The sequence below is a fragment of the Schistocerca piceifrons genome, chromosome 7 (assembly GCF_021461385.2).
Source record: "Schistocerca piceifrons isolate TAMUIC-IGC-003096 chromosome 7, iqSchPice1.1, whole genome shotgun sequence".
NCBI classification, from domain to species: domain Eukaryota; kingdom Metazoa; phylum Arthropoda; class Insecta; order Orthoptera; family Acrididae; genus Schistocerca; species Schistocerca piceifrons.
Genome location: NC_060144.1, coordinates 908,953 through 927,591, shown reverse-complemented (window position 1 = coordinate 927,591; position 18,639 = coordinate 908,953). Strand labels below are relative to the sequence as shown.

The following is an 18,639-nucleotide window of genomic DNA, read 5'->3' as shown; positions in this document are numbered from 1 at the left end:
GGAAATGATAGGTGACCAAGACCATAATAGGCTGATCTATTCCAGACTGTATAATTTACAACTGCTTATGCACACTGCAACAAAAGTGCACTGATGGAGAAGCCATTTTTTTTAAATTCATGTCATAATTTGACAGCACTCATTCAAAACATTGATTATAACAATAAGTAATGTGAACATTGATATTTGTAAATGTCGTGCATAAGGTGCTTTTTTTCTTATCCCACTGTAAACAATATATTAATGTTTTGCTGTATTCATTTTTCCATTATTTAGAATATTCTTCTACTGCATTTTATGTGTAATAGTAAGTCCAATATGTTACGTTAAATGCAGTTAAAATATTACTTTTGCATTTTAGTAGAGTGAAAAATATTAACGTGTTATTCTCTTCAGATACAGATAACAGATATGTTGATTCTGTGAATTTATTGTCTTTCTTGGCAGCCTGGAGCCTCGTATAACAGCAAGTGTGAAAGAACTAGGAGACTTACTTTTAGCTATCAAAGGAGGAGGGCAGGTTACACTGAATCAGCCATCTCAGAGACATGCTGTGGCAGCAGAAGCAGATGAAGTGTTGAGACCACTTATGGATTTGCTTGACGGTAATTTATGTTGGCTGCTTCTTTTACTCCTGATTGAGATGTTTTGATAAATTCATTTGTTTAACACCACGACTTTTATAATAGAATTGGTTACTGAAACATCCTACATGTGTTCAACTAAAATTTTAATATTAATTTTTGTAAGTTTGAAAGAAACATATCGCTTGCTTACAAGAACAGTGAGACAAATAAAAAATACAATACTTGAGGAAACTATACCTAAAGAATTAATTCTATAAAAGTTATACTGAAATAGTATAAGCTTCCTTTAAATTTCAAGTAAGCAATGTTGGCAGTAAATTATGTTGTATTTTTGTGCATATTGAGGCACTTCACACCTGTTTTTCAGTGACATAAATAGAAGATGCCATTTCGTAACTTGTGTCACTTTTCTTGCTGTGGTGCTATATGTTGTGAATCGTTTCAGTTAGATAAATAGAAATTGTGTCTACATTTATATATCAGCTTTTGCTCTACGATATACCACAAGCAAAACTTATACGGAAAAATTCACTCGGTTCTTTCGCTTCTCGATTATTTCATCACTAGTGAATTTAAGTATTTTATCTGCATATGTTTTAATCACTTTATCTGCTCACAATTTAGGATCACTATCACTGTACGCTGAATCATGTGAAAAAACAGTTCTAAAGAGACTGTTGAAAGAGCTGTGGAAAATAGTTATGAGAATACTTGAGAAGACTGTTGTGCTTCCTCCAATGACAGACAAAAGTGTAAGTTCTCTCTTTCTTCTTTTGCCCGTATCATCTGGTATTTACAAGAGCTGTTCTATAAGTAAAGCAACAAGGTTTTTCTTCTCTGCTAATTTCGATTGAAAAAAATGTGGAATTTACTGAGGGACATCGTGGAATCGTGTTCTGGTAGGTGGTGGCACTATGTGTAGCCCACAGAATGATGTTTGTAATGGAGGTTAATTCCAATTAGAGAGCTGCTAATGAGTTTGTTTTGGTGGAAAACCAGAGCATCACAAATATTTATAGGCCCTCGTCAAGCAAGGAGTCTCACCGCCACTATAGGGTCGCGCAGACTTGTGCGATCTCCCACGTGTCAGCCAGCCACACGACAGTGACTCCCGTAATGTTGAAATGCGCTGTATGCACCCTCTTTCATGGTGGTCAGTATATCACAATCAAAACAGTTTGCAGCTCAACTAAACATCTCTTTTGGTAGTACTGACACACACATCCACCTGTTGAGGTGTGTGACCGCTGGGTTGCTCATTGCCTAACAGAAGACCATAAAGAGCAATGAAAGACCATCTGTACAGAATTGCTTTCACATTACGAGACTGTTAAACATCATCAAGGTGATGGAACGTGGGTTCGTTGCTTCAAAAAGAAACAAAACAGAAATTGATGGAGTGGTGCCATACCACCTCTCCTCCAAAGGAAAAGTTCAGAGCTGCACTCTCAGTCGGTAAAGTCATGGCAATAGTCTTCTGTGACTCTGAAGAGGTCATTCACTTTGAAGTCATCCCTCATAGTACAATGATATACTCTGAAGTGTATTGGGCTACCCTCAGGAAATTGAAGAAATGACTTCAATTGTTCAATGCCACAAAAATGTAAACAAACTTCTCCTTTACCGTGACAGTGCAAGACCTCACCCAAGTCTGCACACCTGATGGGATCTCACAGAATTTCATTAGACTGTTCTTCCTCATCTACCTTACAGCCCAGATTTCACAACTTCTGACTTCCATCTGTTTGGCCCCATGAAGGGTGTACTCCAAAGGAAGCAGTACGCGGGTGACGGGGCGATTATCGATTCGGCAAGAAGTTGTCTGCAGTCTCTGCCAGTAGATCGTGTCACATTAGGCCTAAATTGTTAGTAGTGATTCGGAGATCTGTGTTTGATCTGCGTGACTTTGATACGGGGTGAGGCATCTATCACTTTGATAGCTGCAGAATGATTAAATATATTGACAAGTGGTATACATTAAGTTACAGCAAATAGTTTAGCACATTATTAGACATACACAAAGCATTTTTAAGGTTTATAGAAGGTGCATTAAGCTGACTTTGTTTTTTAATTTGTTGAATTTAATCATACGGTGACACAGCCCGTCCCAGTAAGGTGGCTTAAGGCCATCACATTGAATGGAGAATATGTTGAAAAATAAGGTTTTCTAGCCAAAATCATGGGGAATAATATGGTTTATTCAAATCTTGAATAAAACTGACCTACTTTCAGAAAAAAATGTGTTGCATTACTTATTCGGCAACTCTTGTATTTTTTAACATGATTGTATGATGTATTTGGAATAATTTATAAGCATTGTACACTTTAATGAAGTTGTGTTTCATGTTTGCTGAAGTCACTAAAAATATTCACATAAGTATGTACTTAGTGAATCCCAGTACAAATTGAATGCTATACAGTGTCTACAAGAGAATAGTAATTTTAACTTTAATTCTGCTATAATTGTTATGTACTGTCACTTTTCCTTTGTCTATCTATGTAAGGCAGTAAGAGAGGGACTTAACTATGAATGATAATGCTGCTGCTTTTCTGATTAACACCTTGTGATATGCTGTTTCCGTTGTGCTTGAAGTAACTACAAACAGGTTTGTGTATTGATATCAACGCACACAGAAAAGAAAGCAAAATATTGTAATGCATATACACAATGGAGACTTGAACTCCATGTACTGAGATTCCTGTAATTGTTCATCTATTGTACTGTTACTGAGTTGTATTGAGTCTTTCTGTGTAGTCAATGATTCAACTTGTTTCAGTTTCTAAGAGACAAATTTTCATGAATTCATGTTGTAGCATACACCAAAACTAGAGAGATTAGAATGTGGGAATTATTACATTTTGCTATACATTTCAATTGTCAGCTACAAATATTATCTAACTGGTACATAAGACTTATAGTGATTCATCAGTAAGTTGATCAACTATTATCAAGTGGCACAAAAGTTTTTAGAGTATCATAATTCAGAATTTTATGATGTATTATGGCTGATACATAACTTTAATTAGTAAGAACATATTAATTTTTATCAAAGATATTGATAGGCAATGTCTTGTTTGATAAGAGGAAAAATTTGAGGGCAATTCAATTATAAATATCTCCTGCATCGGAGAGAAAGCATTCTGTTGCCTCAGCAAATAAAACAGCTCAGTGTGTCATGTGTGGGATATTTTCAGAGCTTCATCATCATGGTATTTCAGCTCAGGATCAGCAAGTCACATAATATCAGCATGTTTCATGAAGATGCTTGGCTTTTCATATTGTTGCTACAAGTGAGTACTGTGAGTACCTCAGTACAGGGTCAAATGCTGTGGGCAACAATGTTCTCATGACAGCAGTCACTATCTACTATCATAATTTGTAGTAGCAGTTAAACAGGCCACAGTCCAGTTTTTCTTTACCAGTTACACAGTGATACATGCCAAAACCACATTAGGCAATGTAGCGATGTGCCCCATTTGGGATAGGGCACCATTCATGTAGGTGGGAAAGATATTCTCATGTGATTGATGTTTTCATTCAATGAACAGGGCTCCTGATGCTTTTGTCATTGAATGTTACTGGAAATATCTGTTTCTTTACCCATAGTTTGACACAGATGACCTCTACCACCAGATGGGCAATACTCCACGCTGTTATCCACCGCCCCCCCCCATCCCCCCTCTCTCCCAATTGTGCCAGACTGATTTGACAAACACTGCACACAAATTCGGGAGCTCATGTGCCGCTACCCCTCCTTCCCCCCTCCCCACCCCCCCCTCCTCACCGCCCAAGTTCAATTGGCCTCCATCCTAATGAGCACAACTGAAATGCCATCAAGCAAGATGTGGCTTTTTTTGGACCCAGCTGCAAACAATCACAATGAGTGTGGGTGGTGTTCAGTGCTAATGGATCATGATGGATCTCAAAAATGTTTGGTGTCTCATGAAGTCCATATGATAGAGTATTGCAACCACCAGTTTCATGAAAGGGGCTTTACATGGTAATAAGTAGATTTCTATAATATAAACATCTCATGAGTTTATATATCACATTCCCCAACATGTTTGTAATTTAAACTAGGTGACTCCTGCCAGGACTTGTTAATCATAAATGACAGTAACAGAAACTTCCTAGACAAAAATTTTATAGGCATAAGTGTTTTTCTGCTGAATGACATCTCAAATGAGTATAAGTTGAGAAATGACCCATAATAAATGAAAATCTTTTTTCCTGAGAAACCTAAGATTAAAAAAAAAATCTTTTTTCTGAAATCCTAATTTAGAAATGTTATGTCATGGAACATTCTGAACTCTGTCAACTCTTGTTTTTGGCCTATGTAAATGACCTACTAAAGTCATTAAAATAATTTTGATAAACTACTATGTTCATTTACAACACAAATATACTAATAAAATGCCTAAAGAAAACTCAGTCAAGACTTAGCTGATTCATAGCAAAACGTTTATTTTAATCTTAGAAATCCAATCTTATTTATTATGAAGTAATAACAATGACTTACAGGGTCCAGAAAAAAATATTAAATTATGCAGGTCACATTAAACTTACATTCACTATTATATGATTAATCTCTGATTGCCAGATTGGTTTACTGAGTCACTTGCAAAATTATTCAGATAATTTAATGAAGTATGACATTAACTTGGTTCCTTTTTATTCCATCAGGCTGCACCAGATTCAGCAGAACTTAGTGTCCTCAGATACAGACAACCAAACTACTGTTTGTACTTTACACACAGAAAAAAATCTTTTCCACATAACATCATTTACATACCAGTATCTTCAACATAATTAAAACTAATCATCATTATAACTATGAAGGTTTTTCAGAAAGTAATGAACCACATTTTTTCCCTCATTCAAAAACAGTGCTATGAATGTGGAACATTAGGTATGTATTATCTGAAGTCTCCTGAGTGAGCATGCCAAGTTTCCTTCACATCTGACAGACAGTGTAGCTGCAGGACAGTTTCAAGATGGTGTGTGTAGGTGTTGTAGGTTACAAATACCATGCCGTTATTGAATTTCTCACTGCAGAGAAAGAAACTGTGGGGAATATTCACAAATGCTTGTGCAAAGTCTAGGGAGTATCTGCTGTCAACAGACATACAGTTAGTCACTGGGCACAGAGGGTGAGCTCATTAGGAGGAGGTTCGGTGGAGCTCCACAATTTTCAGTAGTCGGGGAGATCATCCATGGTTGTCACACCTGACACCTTATCTAGCCTCCATGGACTTCCACTTACTTGGGCCATTAAGGGATGCCATTTGTGGAAGACATTTTGAAGATAGTGAGGAGGTGATTTACACAGTGAAGCACTGGCTTTGCCACCAGGACAAGGATTGGTACCGACAGGGCATACACGCCCTTGTTTCAGCTTGAGGAAGACCATAGAATGGGATAGAGATTATGTGAAAAAATAGGGTGTGTATATAAAACAATTCTTTCATGTGTGTAATTCTCATTATGTTCAATAAAGAACTGTTGAAGAAAAAAGTGTGGTGCATTACTTTCTGGGCAACCCTCATAGTATCCATAAACCATCAACATCACACTTCTGTACATCTATTCAAAACTTTATGTATTATTTATTATTTATTTATTTGTCCAACAATCATTTTAGTACATTGTTTGTACGTGTGGTATAGGACAGTGGTAAACATCATTAATTTACAATATAATAGTAATTTTAACTACATCGTTTACATAATGAAAATGCATAATAATGTAGGATGATGTACTACATTGCTTCTTCATGTGATACTAGCATTTTTAAATTAGATGACATGATAAGTACAACATAAACCATATTATGAATTGACAATTAGTAAAATTTGGTAAATGAGGTTTACTTATTATGATGTTCCATAAATTCAGACAATTCAATGCGAATAATCTCGGGAACACTCAGGGCCACCCCCTGTGCATGGCTTCCTGTACTAGCGAACATAGAGCCTCCAGAAATCAGGCGGTCACAGTTAGCCCTAAAAACCCACAGGAAAATTATAGACAACCCGGACCTCCCTATCCACCAAGATCTGACACCGACAAACAGGCTTAAATCCAGATCACCCTTCTGGAAAATCAGTGAAGAACTACAAGCCTTTGAGCCGAGAACGGCCTGGAATGAAGTATGGTCAGCAAGTGAATTTAAGAACAAAAATTTAGTACACGATCCGAACAAGAAGATTGATGGCTTCAACCTACCAAGAAGAGTGTGGACAGCTCTAAACCGGGTCAGAACGAGTGTTGGGTGATGTAAACATCTGATGAACAAGTGGGGCCTGGCAGACAGCGCTGTATGTGAGTGCGGTGAAATACAGACAATGGACCATCTACTCGTGTGCAAAGTGTATGGCTATGGTGGTGAACTCATGGACATACATAGACTCAGTGACTCAGCCATAGAGTGGCTCAAAAACATATCTAATATAGTGTAGAATTATATTGTTTTCTTTTTTAGTATATAGTGATAAGAATATTGTAAACTATGCCTATGTGATGCCGAACGAGTAAATAAATAAATAAATAAGACAAATAATAGAAGCAGTGATCAAGCAAGAACTGTTTTAACTTTATTTTAAATGCATTTAATGTTGGTATGGATTTTAGGTAAGAAGGCAAATGGTTGTATAACATAGCTCCAGCATAATACTCTCGTCTTTTGCATAAGTTTGTATTTACTGTGTTCATGTGTAGGTTCATCTTCTGCCGAGTTTCATATGTGTGTATATCATAGTTGTGTCTGAAGAGATTTTCCTTTTTTAAGATGCTCCCTTTTGTGAAAATTAGTGTTTCATATATATACAAGCAAGGTATCAGCAATATTTTGAGAGTTTTAAAAAGTGGTCTACAGGAATGCTTGCATTTAGGTATTTTTATCATCCTGATAATCTTTTTCTGTATTTTAAATGTTTTTGTAGAATTTGTGGAATTCCGCCAAAAAATTATTCCATACTTAAACAGTGACTGTATACTACAATGGTACATTGTCAGGACTGATGAGCAGCTTGTATACTGAGTGAGGATGCTCACTTTTTACATCAACATATTTGCAATCTGACGTTCCCTATATCAGTAATAGACATTCTTGTAAGATGTTACGCAATAGTAGTATACAGAATTGGTTCTTTAGATTGCAATTTTGTGTATCATCCCTCTATGTGCTGACTGCAAATACATAGGTAGTAACACATATGTCATCAAGATAGTAAATTATGCCATCCACATAATATAACATATAAAGCAATGTTTATTAATAAAATTACTTTTCATTGAATGTATTTCATTTATCTGTAATCACCATAGTGATTGCATGAAGCAATACAGCTCTACAGTTCTAGCAATATTAACCCTACCAATTCAATATCTGTGTGGTATAGCAGTATGATTATTAAATTACCATTGTCTGTATTCAGGGGCAAACTAATAAGAAAATTCAATGCATACATACAGATATTAGTTAATCACAAAATTAACTACCTAAAGTATACTACATACTATGCCTGGTTATCAACTTCCAAAACTTTATCTCAAAGTAACATACACATCATCAGTTTCATCAACTTATCAACTTCGAAATATTACCTCAAAGCTAACTATGTATCATTATTATCGCCAAAATTTTTATTGTTATCAATCTTCTGGAAATGGTATGTTCATATGTTCAAGTAACCTGTATGTTTTCATTATCATCATCATAAACACCCTCTTTCAAAATATTATCTTAAAGCAAACCTCTTTCAAAACCTTATCTTAAAGCAAACAGTATATCATCATTGTTATTGTCATAATCTTAATCTCCTCCCAAGTAGACACAGTATTCATATTCTGGTATGTAACTCTCTCATTTTGGAAGGAAAATATGGTTGTGGATTACTATGTGTGTGTGTGTGTGTGTGTGTGTGTGTGTAAAACAGTAGAGTTGCTGCTGTCTTTCTTAGCACTGATTTGCAGCTCAGGTAGACACTGTTCTATCACCAGAGAAGGAGTCTTCTATTTTGGACAAAGGTTGCTCTTTTAGTACAAACAAAATTTTAGTTCTAAATTGTTTTACAGGAAATGACTGAATCTCGTTAAATAGACCATTAAATAATTTTAGAGCCACCATTGCGGAACTGTTCTGCATCTTAGTTGATCAATATCTTGGCCTGTCTATACCGCCTTCATAGTGAGTGCTGTGTTGATGAAGTTCATTCCTCTTCCTGTACATCTCATGATTTAACTTTGTGTGAATAAGCCAACTGAGTAAACCTCTTAACGTGTAAAAAATTGTGTGCGGTGCATTTTTTTCCCTTGAGGTACTGATCCTCACTCCTTTGTTATGTAATAAAAGCACATTTTTGCACCCTGCAGAATGGCCCCACAGTAACAGTCCACAAGTAATGTGACCATGGAACATTGCAAAGTGTACTGTTAGTAGGTACTATTGTTATATAACATTTTTTAGTTTCCTCAAGAGATGTAGAACCCTTGGAGTTTGGAACGTACATTTTTTAATGTGCTGTTGCCAAGTTGATTTGGTGTCAGTGAAAAAGCCCAGAAGCTTAACAACTATTGTGTCACCCAGTGCTCCAGTATCACTTAGGCTGCATATTCTCCTCTGTATTTTGTCTTCATTAATTTTCATCTTGTTCATCATGAACCAGTCCATGGCCTCACTGAATAGGACTTCTGCTTGTTGAACAGCATGAAATACATTCTCCTCTTTTGTGAACAAAGTTGTGTCGTCAGTAAACTGCAAGGTGTGCCCTTTGGAGTCTATGTCATTAACAAAAATTAAGAACAACAGGGGCCACATTACAGATCCCTGTGGCACACCATGTTTGAAGCCGTTTCACCTGAGTCTGCTCCATGCACTTGTACAGTCACGTCATCTGTTATTTAGGTAGGATTTGAATTTGTAGAACAACTCCCCCGATACCATATGATTTTAGATTGCTGAGAAGGGCCGTATGTAGGATACAATCAAATGTCATACCAAGGTCAGAGAATTCCTGTGCTGTCGACTCCTTGTATTCAAGACCCTGACTTATATTTGTAATTCAAGTACTGCTGTCATAGTTGACTTTTTCTTCTGAAAGCTGTGCTGTGTATCATAAAAGAGGATATTTCCTTGAAAAAAATTCAATAGCTGATCTTTTGTTATGGACTCCATCACTGGTCCTGTAGATATAGGCCTGTAGCTCAACACTCCATGTGGATTACATTTTTTGTAAATTGGTACTGTGTGTGCTACTTTCTGGAAGTCTGTAAATTCCCAGGTATCAAGGCATTTATTTATTTATTACATCCTGTAAATATCAGGCTTCCCTGATTATTTGTAGCTGTTTACTATTTTTATTGTCTTTTGGGTACACTCTCTTCCACATTACCATGCTGCATTTATTTTCAAACTACATAGCAACAGCAGGATGTGTTCTGAAGTCAAGAATTTCACCTATTGCACTTTCCTCTATATTTGTAATACACTCCTGGAAATTGAAATAAGAACACCGTGAATTCATTGTCCCAGGAAGGGGAAACTTTATTGACACATTCCTGGGGTCAGATACATCACATGATCACACTGACAGAACCACAGGCACATAGACACAGGCAACAGAGCATGAACAATGTCGGCACTAGTACAGTGTATATCCACCTTTCGCAGCAATGCAGGCTGCTATTCTCCCATGGAGACGATCGTAGAGATGCTGGATGTAGTCCTGTGGAACGGCTTGCCATGCCATTTCCACCTGGCACCTCAGTTGGACCAGCGTTCGTGCTGGACGTGCAGACCGCGTGAGACGACGCTTCATCCAGTCCTAAACATGCTCAATGGGGGACAGATCCGGAGATCTTGCTGGCCAGGGTAGTTGACTTACACCTTCTAGAGCACGTTGGGTGGCACGGGATACATTCGGACGTGCATTGTCCTGTTGGAACAGCAAGTTCCCTTGCCGGTCTAGGAATGGTAGAACGATGGGTTCGATGACGGTTTGGATGTACCGTGCACTATTCAGTGTCCCCTCGACGATCACCAGTGGTGTACGGCCAGTGTAGGAGATCACTCCCCACACCATGATGCAGGGTGTTGGCCCTGTGTGCCTCGGTCGTATGCAGTCCTGATTGTGGCGCTCACCTGCACGGCGCCAAACACGGATACAACCATCATTGGCACCAAGGCAGAAGCGACTCTCATCGCTGAAGACGACACGTCTCCATTCGTCCCTCCATTCACGCCTGTCGCGACACCACTGGAGGCGGGCTGCACGATGTTGGGGCGTGAGCGGAAGACAGCCTAACGGTGTGCGGGACCGTAGCCCAGCTTCATGGAGACGGTTGCGAATGGTCCTCGCCGATACCCCAGGAGCAACAGTGTCCCTAATTTGCTGGGAAGTGGCGGTGCGGTCCCCTACGGCACTGCGTAGGATCCTACGGTCTTGGTGTGCATCCGTGCGTCGCTGCAGTCCGGTCCCAGGTCGACGGGCACGTGCACCTTCCGCCGACCACTGGCGACAACATCGATGTACTGTGGAGACCTCACGCCCCACGTGTTGAGCAATTCGGCGGTATGTCCACCCGGCCTCCCGCATGCCCACTATACGCCCTCGCTCAAAGTCCGTCAACTGCACATACGGTTCACGTCCACGCTGTCGCGGCATGCTACCAGTGTTAAAGACTGCGATGGAGCTCCGTATGCCACGGCAAACTGGCTGACACTGACGGCGGCGGTGCACAAATGCTGCGCAGCTAGCGCCATTCGACGGCCAACACCGCGGTTCCTGGTGTCCGCTGTGCCGTGCGTGTGATCATTGCTTGTACAGCCCTCTCGCAGTGTCCGGAGCAAGTATGGTGGGTCTGACACACCGGTGTCAATGTGTTCTTTTTTCCATTTCCAGGAGTGTATATTCAGTAAATTCAACTGGATTGCAAGAATTTGAGCAAAAAGAGACTTTTGCCTATGTTCATTAACCAGATCCCATGCTGCCTCGCAAGGATGTGAGCTGCTTTAATTTTGCTTACTCTACTTATTTTCTGTGCATCCTTTTGGCCTGTAAATAATTTAAGTATAGCCTGTCCTTGATGCCAATAACCTCAGTGGCTTTGACTTTATCATTTAGTAGTTGTACAATGCATTTTATTTTAGCTGATCTGGAGGTATACCCACTCTTTACTTTGACAGTTTCCTATATGTCTTTTTATTTGGCAGTTGGATGTCCCTTGAGTTTTAATGAAAAATTATTGTCATATTTAGCTTGAAGAGTCTGGAACATGGAACAGAATGTATCATTTTTGTGGAAGTTCTTCATACATTTGATACCAATCTGTAGAAGACACTGCAGATTTGAAATCACCTAAATTTTTCATTGAAATTACCCTACTTCTGAAGATGTAATTTGAATCCCAGCTGAGAATTTTTCAGCTACTTAATGATGTTGTCCATAGCTTCATTGTTACTGCACTGTTCTCTGCAAGCATAGGGACAATGACACTTACTTCGTAGTCTCAAGTACACTCCTGGAAATTGAAATAAGAACACTGTAAATTCATTGTCCCAGAAAGGGGAAACTTTATTGACACTTCCTGGGGTCAGATACATCACATGATCACACTGACAGAACCACAGGCACATAGACACAGGCAACAGAGCATGCACAATGTCGGCACTAGTACAGTGTATATCCACCTTTCGCAGCAATGCAGGCTGCTATTCTCCCATGGAGAGGATCGTAGAGATGCTGGATGTAGTCCTGTGGAACGGCTTGCCATGCCATTTCCACCTGGCGCCTCAGTTGGACCAGCGTTCGTGCTGGACGTGCAGACCGCGTGAGACGACGCTTCATCCAGTCCCAAACATGCTCAATGGGGGACAGATCCGGAGATCTTGCTGGCCAGGGTAGTTGACTTACATCTTCTAGAGCACGTTGGGTGGCACGGGATACATGCGGACGTGCATTGTCCTGTTGGAACAGCAAGTTCCCTTTCCGGTCTAGGAATGGTAGAACGATGGGTTCGATGACGGTTTGGATGTACCGTGCACTATTCAGTGTCCCCTCGACGATCACCAGTGGTGTACGGCGAGTGTAGGAGATCGCTCCCCACACCATGATGCCGGGTGTTGGCCCTGTGTGCCTCGGTCGTATGCAGTCCTGATTGTGGCGCTCACCTGCACGGCGCCAAACACGCATACGACCATCATTGGCACCAAGGCAGAAGCGACTCTCATCGCTGAAGACGACACGTCTCCATTCGTCCCTCCATTCACGCCTGTCGCGACACCACTGGAGGCGGGCTGCACGATGTTGGGGCGTGAGCGGAAGACGGCCTAACGGTGTGCGGGACCGTAGCCCAGCTTCATGGAGACGGTTGCGAATGGTCCTCGCCGATACCCCAGGAGCAACAGTGTCCCTAATTTGCTGGGAAGTGGCGGTGCGGTCCCCTACGGCACTGCGAAGGATCCTACGGTCTTGGCGTGCATCCGTGCGTCGCTGCAGTCCGGTCCCAGGTCGACGGGCACGTGCGCCTTCCGCCGACCACTGGCGACATCGATGTACTGTGGAGACCTCATGCCCCACGTGTTGAGCAATTCGGCGGTACGTCCACCCGGCCTCCCGCATGCCCACTATACGCCCTCGCTCAAAGTCCGTCAACTGTACATACGGTTCACGTCCACGCTGTCGCGGCATGCTACCAGTGTTAAAGACTGCGATGGAGCTCCGTATGCCATGGCAAACTGGCTGGCACTGACGGCGGCGGTGCACAAATGGTCCATAGCTGCTTAATAAGTTCATACAAGCTCTATCTTTGTCACTACCTTCGCCGATATGGATGCTGATGTCTCCACATAAGGCAGTTTTTGTTCCAAGGCACACTAGATAACACAGACAGCTTTCCAATTTGCTGATGAAATTTTAAAAATTGCCGTTTCAGGAGTGGTACACAGAAACAGCAATTAAGTTAGCATCTGGCAACTCCAAAGCAGCCAATTCTAGATCCAAGTCCACACAGAAATTTTTTACATGAATTTTCTAGGCACTGAACTTACCATTTGCATATACTGACACACCACCATATATAGGAAGATGTATTTTGTGTCAATGAATAGTAATTTCTTATGTGTATAAGTTGTATGTTTCTGATAATCATCATCATATCTTAGCACAGAAAGGGTGGCACTGATTTAATAAGATAATTGTGACAGATGAATAGAAAAGCTGAAGAGATGATGCAGCACAGAAGAATGAAAAACTGAAAATAATCTACATGGCTTGGAGCCATGTATCACCAAGCAAATAACTCATAAAGAATATGATTCGCTTTAGGATGTACATCTTTACTGATCTACATTATGTACTACACCCTATCATGATCAAATGTAATATAACTATAAGATTTTACTGTATATTGCAACCCAGTTTCTAGCACAAGACACAGCACAATATATTCAGTGGTTCACCCAGCCAAAAATTTTTCTTCATAGACAAATCTGTATTCTTTAGTTTTACTGTTCTACTGCCATTGTGTGTGTGTGTGTGTGTGTGTGTGTGTGTGTGTGTGTGTGCCATCTTCCACTTATATTTAAACACATTACAAATTTTACTCAAATATTTCTCCCACCAGTTGAGATCCAGCTGTTTACAAAATTTGGCTAGTCTTTGCCTCACTGATTCCATAGACATAGTAGATTTTAAATAGCTTTCAGCTCTCCTTTTGGAAATCCAGCTACTTCTGACAGCTTCACTAAAACAGCTACATCATTTTCTCTGTCTTCTGGGAGAGGGGGTAGACGGGGGGGGGGGGGGGGGGGGGGGAATTCTTTTAAATTTCCATAATCCCTTACATCCTAATCTTCATTCTCTACTTTGATCAAAACTTTGTTTTCAACTTCTACATAATAATTACATAAATTATCTACTTCATATTTTATCCTACACATATCAGATATATTGAAGGTTCCTAACATGTGATAAAGTATCATTCTGTTCAACATGCAGTTCTGTTTTACTTTCTGACCCATTGTTCTGTATACTGCTAGGTACTTGATTTCTGTATTGATTATTCTGTCAAATATATTATTTAATTTATCTGTCACATTGTCTGTTTTCTCACATGCATTTGTTAATTTCCCCTTTAATTCATCTTCAGATTGTGTTAATAAGTCATGTAGTCCATTCATTACCTTGTTATATACTTCTGCTGTCTCACCACTCAGTTTATTTTTTGTTTTTATTATCTTGTCATTTATTTTTGCTACGTTATCAGCTATTTGGGCACTCAGTCATTTTCAATCCATTTTGTGATTTACAAGTTCCCTCACCTCTCTCAATACTCTTTCCAATAAAGTCTGATGTAACCCCAGATCATTCTCGGTTGTCAATACAAATTCGATGCTTGCCATTTTTATTTCTTATAGTGACAGTGTTGTTAGCATATTCTGATGAATGTGGCTCAATAATTCCTTGGCCAAGCCACATATGGACTTGACTTAAAAATTTGTTTCTGTCATGGTGAGAATGTTTGGAGTCTGCTGTATTGTGTTTTCTTTTTTTCCCAGCAACTTTCATGCTGACATTGGTGTACTTTGTATCTGTGAACTGTAATTTGTCACTAAATATTCAATATGTTTCTTTTTTAACACTAACTGAGTTTTCAAAATCTAATTCTCATTCATTTACTATATGGTAACTCCTGAAACCAACGTCAATTTCTGGCTTCCTGTAGTGACTCCAGCACTTTGTACTAAAGCTTCAGTTTGATCAAGAAGATCTTATCTGGTTTCTATGACTAAATCCCAGAGAAAGCAGGTGTTGACAGATGTAAAAATTACCGAACTATCAGTTTAATAAGTCACAGCTGCAAAATACTAACGCGAATTCTTTACAGACGAATGGTAGAAGCCGACACCGGGGAAGATCAGTTTGGATTCCATAGAAATGTTGCAACACGTGAGGCAATACTGACCCTACGACTTATCTTAGAAGAAAGACTAAGGAAAGGCAAACCTATGTTTCTATCATTTGTAGACTTAGAGAAAGCTTTTGACAATGTTGACTGGAATACCCTCTTTCAAATTCTGAAGGTAGCAGGGGTAAAATACAGGGAGCAAAAGGCTATTTACAATTTGTACAGAAAGCAGATGGCAGTTATAAGAGTCAAGGGACATGAAAGGGGAGCAGTGGTTGGGAAGGGAGTGAGACAGGGTTTTAGCCTCTCTCTGATGCTATTCAATCTGTATATTGAGCAAACAGTAAAGGAAACAAAAGAAAAATTCGGAGTAGGTATTAAAATCCATGGAGAAGAAATAAAAACTTGGGGGTTCGCCGATGACATTGTAATTCTATCAGAGACAGCAAAGGACTTGGAAGAGCTGTTGAATGGAATGGACAGTGTCTTGAACGGAGGGTATAAGATGAACATCAACAAAAATAAAACGAGGATAATGGAATGTAGTCAAATTAAGTCGGTTGATGCTGAGGGAATTGGATTAGGAAATGAGACACTTAAAGAAGTAAAGGAGTTTTGCTATTTGGAGAGCAAAATAACTGATGATGGTCGAAGTACAGTGGATATAAAATGTAGACTGGCAATGACAAGGAAAGCGTTTCTGAAGAAGAGAAATTTGTTAACATAGAGTATTGATTTAAATGTCAGGAAGTCGTTTCTGAAAGTATTTGTAGGGAGTGTGGCCATGTATGGAAGTGAAACATGGACAAGAAGAGAATAGGAGCTTTCAAAATGTGGTGCTACAGAAGAATGCTGAAGATTAGATGGGTAGATCACATAACTAATGAGGAGGTATTGAATAGGATTGGGGAGAAGAGAAGTTTGTGGCACAACTTGACTAGAAGAAGGGATCGGTTGGTAGGACATGTTCTGAGGCATCAAGGGATCACAAATTTAGCATTGGAGGGCAGCGTGAAGGGTAAAAATCATAGAGGGAGACCAAGCGATGAATGCACTAAGCAGATTGAGAAGGATGTAGGTTGCAGTAAGTACTGGGAGATGAAGAAGCTTGCACAGGATAGAGTGGCATGGAGAGCTGCATCAAACCAGTCTCAGGACTGAAGACCACAACAACAACAACAACATGAATAAATTCATTGCTTCTCCAGAAACAACTTAAGTAGCATGTTTCAATTTCAACATCGTCTGTTTTAATGGTACCTGTAAAATAGGCAGTGTTTTTCTCAGATTCTGACAGGGTCACAATTCTGTCTTGCAGTCTTGAAGTATCCAGTAGCTCATAAATATCTTGGTGTAATAAATTAAGTTTGCTTTGACAGTCAGTGAGTGCATTCACCTGACTGCTACGTGTTTGGACATTTTTAAATTTACATCTGTTAGGTATTGATCTGCTACCCAATTGTGATTTATGAAAATCTGTGCTAGACCTGGACTCGAACCCAGATTTCTTGCTTACCACAAGCGGTCACCTTTGTTACAAGCATTAGGTGAAGGATTTAGCGGACTACAAGAGAAGGATGTAGACAGTGTTACATGTTGTGAGCATTAGGTGACGAACTTAGTGGAAATGCGACATATGAAGATTTGGGTTGGTTAGGAGAGCAAGCGTGAATAGGTAGCCAAAGTGGTTAAGGTTGCTGATTGCGAGAAATGGAAAATCCAGGTTTGAGTTCTGGTCTGACTGAGATTTTCATGTCACTGTTGGTGGCGGTGGGGGGGGGGGGGGGGGGGGGGGGGAAGGGGGGATGGGGGGAGGTCTATCCCTGATACATCTGATGTAAAGGAATTTGGCAGTCAGCAAATTAATTCTGAAAATATTTCATACAGCTGTGGACCATCAACAGTGTCTGTTGTTTCAGACATGCATGTAAGTTATCATTTACATTCATTGTCATCTTTTGATTATTCTTCTTTTTTTTCATGCATTCATTTGAGATATGCCCAAACTTACTCCAACTGACTCATCTCTTTCCCACACTCTATTGGTTGCAGTGGCTTGACATATGACCACTGGCACCACAGCTGAAACACTTTTCGTTTGGAACACAAGCTGCATTTCTGATGATTGTGTTACATGTCCTTGACAGTTTTGTCACTTCAGATTCTGAAGTTTTCATAACTGTAAATTTTTTGTTATTTCAGCAACAACTTTACCCCAGTTTCATAAATTCTCAGTTATTGATAGAATCTTGCATATTTTGTATGTCACAAAAATGTGTTGTTCATTAATCATCTTCTATCCACATTTATCATGTATTAGAATAGCATGTCCTCATCAGGGTCACCATGACTGGCAATCTCTTTCTTTCAGCCCTTGAAGGGACTTCCCATTTCCTCTGTCATTGTGACAGCAGTTGGAGGATCTCTGCAACACTAATATGCACATTGAACACTTCTTGCATAGCTTTTTTGAGTTCAGATGTTTGGCTCTTCTTACCTTTAACCAAATCATTTTTTCTTCAGTTGGCTCCAACTTACTACAAATGTTGTTTCCTCGGAGTCCAGGATACACTTTTAAATGGATGTTTGTCACTGCCATGAAATGACTGCAATGTATGCCCTCAAAATCATGAAATTATAGTGAAAATTTATGTTGGTCATGATAAAAATTTTGCTTCATTTTTTCATCTATTTCTGGATTAGAAATTTCATCATCTTTTTGTTCAGTAAAGTCCATCTTTTATTGTTCCTAGGCCTTTGGCTCCAAAGCAATGGAAAGCGGAAAAAGCATATTGGATACCTTAATGTAGAACTGAGCAATACATATTACCTTCTTTGCTCATTAAAATCGTGCTGTAGTGAGTGCATATCATGCCTACTTCCATTCTCACCTTAAATATAGAGTAAGTTTCTGGAGACACTCTAAAACAGCTAATAGCAATTTCAAACTACAAAAAGGCCATTAGAATCATGTATGGATGCAAACCTAAAGACTCTTGCAAAGCTCTTTTTAAGATATCTGGTATTCCTCCATTCCATGTGTATGCATTATGGAAACCCTTATATTATTTAAAATAAATGTAATAGATAAGGACTGCAGACAAAAAAATCTCTGATATACATGATCACTTTACCAGAGAAAAC

The 18,639-nt window shown here is 39.5% G+C and overlaps 1 protein-coding gene across 1 annotated transcript in view; it reads left to right on the top strand.

Annotated features, from left to right (window-relative positions):
• Positions 1–18,639, top strand: part of LOC124805294 (protein unc-13 homolog B) — a 473,759-nt gene that overhangs the window by 356,296 nt on the left and 98,824 nt on the right. Inside the window, exons 17-18 of the mRNA XM_047265806.1 lie at positions 448–605; positions 1,212–1,339. Coding sequence (XP_047121762.1) covers positions 448–605; positions 1,212–1,339 — 286 coding nt within the window. The remainder of the gene's footprint in view (positions 1–447; positions 606–1,211; positions 1,340–18,639) is intronic.